This window comes from Centruroides sculpturatus, unplaced genomic scaffold (assembly GCF_000671375.1).
Source record: "Centruroides sculpturatus isolate CEXI.00-Female unplaced genomic scaffold, Cexi_2.0 scaffold634, whole genome shotgun sequence".
Taxonomy (NCBI): domain Eukaryota; kingdom Metazoa; phylum Arthropoda; class Arachnida; order Scorpiones; family Buthidae; genus Centruroides; species Centruroides sculpturatus.
The window spans coordinates 397,413-401,288 of record NW_019384759.1 but is presented as its reverse complement, the minus strand read 5'-3'; the positions used below and the strand labels follow the sequence as shown (position 1 = coordinate 401,288).

At 30.0% G+C, this 3,876-nt stretch overlaps 1 protein-coding gene across 1 annotated transcript; it reads right to left on the bottom strand.

The window, feature by feature from the left end:
• Window positions 1-1,314: 1,314 nt before the first annotated feature.
• On the bottom strand, window positions 1,315-1,940 carry LOC111628759 (metacaspase-1-like). Its single transcript, XM_023372601.1, has 2 exons — window positions 1,447-1,940; window positions 1,315-1,384 (listed from the first exon to the last, which is right to left on the bottom strand). Exons 1-2 carry the CDS (start codon window positions 1,938-1,940, stop codon window positions 1,315-1,317), a joined length of 564 nt encoding a protein of 187 aa, XP_023228369.1.
• Window positions 1,941-3,876: the final 1,936 nt, after the last annotated feature.

Here is a 3,876-nt window from a genome sequence, read left to right as displayed (position 1 = left end):
GGGATATTTTTTTTTTTCAATCTACTGACGTTCCATATTGAATGTTCTGTAAATTCTAGAATATTTTATCTGTTTCTTAAGTAAATTTATGCGTTTATCGATCACTCGAGCCGGAATCTAATCGATTTGGTGGAGTTATCCTTATAAGCGTGAACCACATCACGTAGGCATTTTAAATGTTCTTTTCCTTGAAAGGTTTTTTGTAGATAATACCATTTCTACGTTAAGCTTCGCAGTGAAAATGATTGTTAACTTGTAAAGCTCTTGAGTTATTGTCGAGTTTTTTCACGTCACGTATTACGTACCAATGCAATCAAATTCTAAATCGTATAAAGAAAATCTATAATTTATTTGATTAATTTGATTAAAATACCAACTAAAATGTGCCAGATTTATATGAAGGAATTCCGTACGGCCCGGGGCCTTCATATAAAGAAATGCAGTAAGCTGTATTTATACTGTTTAAATTTAAAGTAGAAAATGCTATTTCTTTACAGATTTTTCTGATATTTTATATATAATTATATAATTTTTTTTATTAAATTTATAGCATTTAGTTTTTATTTGCTCGAGCTCTAGTCGATACAAGAGGCAAATAATGCCCACATAAATAAACCCGTCCCTGTATCTAAAACATTAAAACTATTTTAATATTTTTATTAAAAGAATTAAAATAAAATAAAATGGATTAATTATCTCAAGATAAATATATATTTTATGATTTATGGCTTTATAACGGTTAAAATATTAAAAGAATAATAAACATAAACCCAATATTTTTTTCCAAGATTTATTGTTTAATTGCTATAAATAAAACATAAAATACATTGGTACATAATTATTTTGGGATGAAGTCTGTACTGAGATTTTATTTATAGATTTAAGTGCATTTAATATGCATTAAAGCAAAAATTATAATTCCAAATAAATGACCTTCAATGCAAAAATCAAGTTCAATGGCTTTAGAGTATGACAAGTGTAGTTAGTTACCTATTTATAAGTTTTAAACTGTACCAGTTTAAGTTCACGAGCATAAAAAAAAATTGTTCATTTAAATACATCTCGACTGTATTTTTTTGTTAATAAATATAAAAATTTATTAAGCTTATAATTATTTTTAAAAATTAAAAAAAAAGGATTCTTACAACATTTTTCACTGTAAAAATATAGATTCACATGTGTAACATATCTATATAATTTAGGCATTGCTATATACAAAATGCTAAGAACTGACACGTAAAGTAATTACACGAATAATGACCGTAATGTATATTTACAATAGATTTTTTTATAGGTATAGTCTGGGATTTTCTTTTACTCATCATTGGCTCTTTTCAGGTTGTCTCCATATTCAGATGGTTCGTAGTCACTGCTGGAAAATGATCTAGAAAGATTTTTGGGAGTTAAAATTGGCATTTTATACAGAAAATAGAATTAGAAACTTACTGTGTATTAGAAGCTAAAGGGAAGTCTCCACCAGTATATTCTCCACTGTCGAAATTATCTGTATTAAAATTGCTGACTGATACTGGGGAATTCAGAGTTTCTGATGATAGATGACCAAAGCCACCGGGACCAAAAGATCCACCAGAACCAAAAGATCCACCAGAAGCAAATGATCCACCGAATCCAGAAGGTGCCAAAGAACTGACAAAACCTGGGGGAACGCCGAAACTTGGACCACCAAACCCAATAGGTCCTCCGATTCCGGGTGGTCCGAAAGCACGAACGGGTGCTCCGAACGATCCAGCTGGAATTGGACCTGAAAATCCACCAGGAAATCCAAATCCACTGGGTCTAAATGGTAATCCGTAAGGAGAAGGTCCACCTCCTCCTCTGTTGAAACCCAGAATGCTTCCTAGTGTACTTATTCCCAAAGGACTTATCTGCGAATTAACTTGAGATGCTAGAAGCAAGCACGCAAGGACGAATATCTTCATTGTTGTATAGTAGAGTTTTCTGTCAAGAGAAAAGAAATTTTGCTTAATGAATGATTTCAAGCAAATGTAAAAATATAAATGATATATTTACCAGAGGAACGAAGAGAGACGAGTGCTCAGTGAATGATAGAGGAAAGAATAAAGTAACCTCTATTATCACGGATCCTTATATGTGTGATGAGGGGAGCGACAAAAATCTAGAGCAAGTTGGTGGGTCGTTGAGTTGTGTGACCTTATTGCTGTTATTTTCATCTTGGGGGTTGTCTGTTCCTCGTTTAGTCATCGCATGAGTCTTGGACATCTTTACATATCGTGATTACACTTTACTGTCATTGCTCCAAGAGAAAGGGGTGAATAATCCGATAACTGTAAAATTTCTCGTAGAGATTAATTTCCTCTTTCTTTATCTGTTAATATTATTAAATTTTCTTATCGGATGTGGTTTCATTATTTTTATTATTTATATAAAAATTCCTCGATAAGTAGTGAAAGACAGTTTTAGGTAAAGGCTAATCAAGTGTAACGATTAATCAACTTAATTAGTACATAAAAATGTCAATGTCCGTCCTGTTTCAAGTGCAGATGGAAGTTTTATAATTAAAATGTTACGAAAAAGTTATCTATAATTTAAATTGTTTTTTTATATCGGCTGATAAGATTTATACATTTTTATTTTACAATTTAACCACTTTTTCTCGTTACAGTTGATATCCTGAAGGTGGAAGAAATCCAGTTTAAGCTTGGTTAAAATGCCCATTGTTTACACTGCAACGATCTAGAAGATTTAACGTGACAATGCTGAAAGGATATACAATATTATCTAGCTTAATACATCCCATTCATTGATTCGTTAATATATCAGTTAATATTTTCTGGCGCATTTTAGCAATGGTTATGCATTTTGACCTGAAATTTAGCAATTGCAAGGTCACTGGAACGTCTAAAGTAGTTCACCTGAGATTCACTCCAGGGTCTGTTCTGAAGTTTTGAGTTCATCAACCTTCACACTCGTTACAAGACTTTATTTATGGATATTCTTTTATTTTGAATTTTGAAAGGGGCAGTTTTATGCATGTGGGTAGTGTGTAAACAGAATTATTTTCATTAATGACTTTATTTTGAGAGGCTGTTTCTCCTTTATAGAATATACAGGAAAGTTTTCTAATTTTTTTTTTTTTCTCTTTTACCTAAATCATAACGAGAGCATGTGGAAATCCCAGACTTAATGTACTCACTTACCATTTCAAGAATGAAAATATCATTACCAAACTAGGAAATATCGTTCTTTTATTGTTTAGGATGTGTAACCATCTGTAAATAAAATTATTTTTGGATATTTATTATACGGAAAATACGGCCAAAATATACATTTATTTTAATTAAGTTTCTTCTCCTATTTATACTATTTTTATACATTTAACTACTTAATTATAATAACAATAAAGTCACGTCTTTTTCCAAGTCGTAAACGTAATTAATTGTTATAATTTTAAATACACAGTGCTAAATTAATAAGAGAAAATCCTTCGTAGTAAATGTACAACTATTAAAGGTAGAAAAATTATATTTTTATTACTTTTTAAATAAAATTTTAAGATAAAACACTAGAATATTTGTCATTTTAATTAAAAAATATGTTTTTAAATGCTTTAATTAGGAAAAATCGATTAAAAAGTCGAGAATTGAGATAACAGGTCTATGTCCTTTCTACGAGGAATAACTCATATTTATTCGTGTTTTATCTATATTATGGATAAGATGTCATCAAAATTATCCTTAAAATTAAAAATTGTATAGATTTTAAATGATCATTTGATACATAATTTACGAAAAATGCGGAAATTAATTGAAGAATGTTTTCTTTGTTGAAATCAAACGACCTTGATATCCAGTAAAGACTAAAGATTTGATTTCAAGATTGCAATACGCCTTTAAG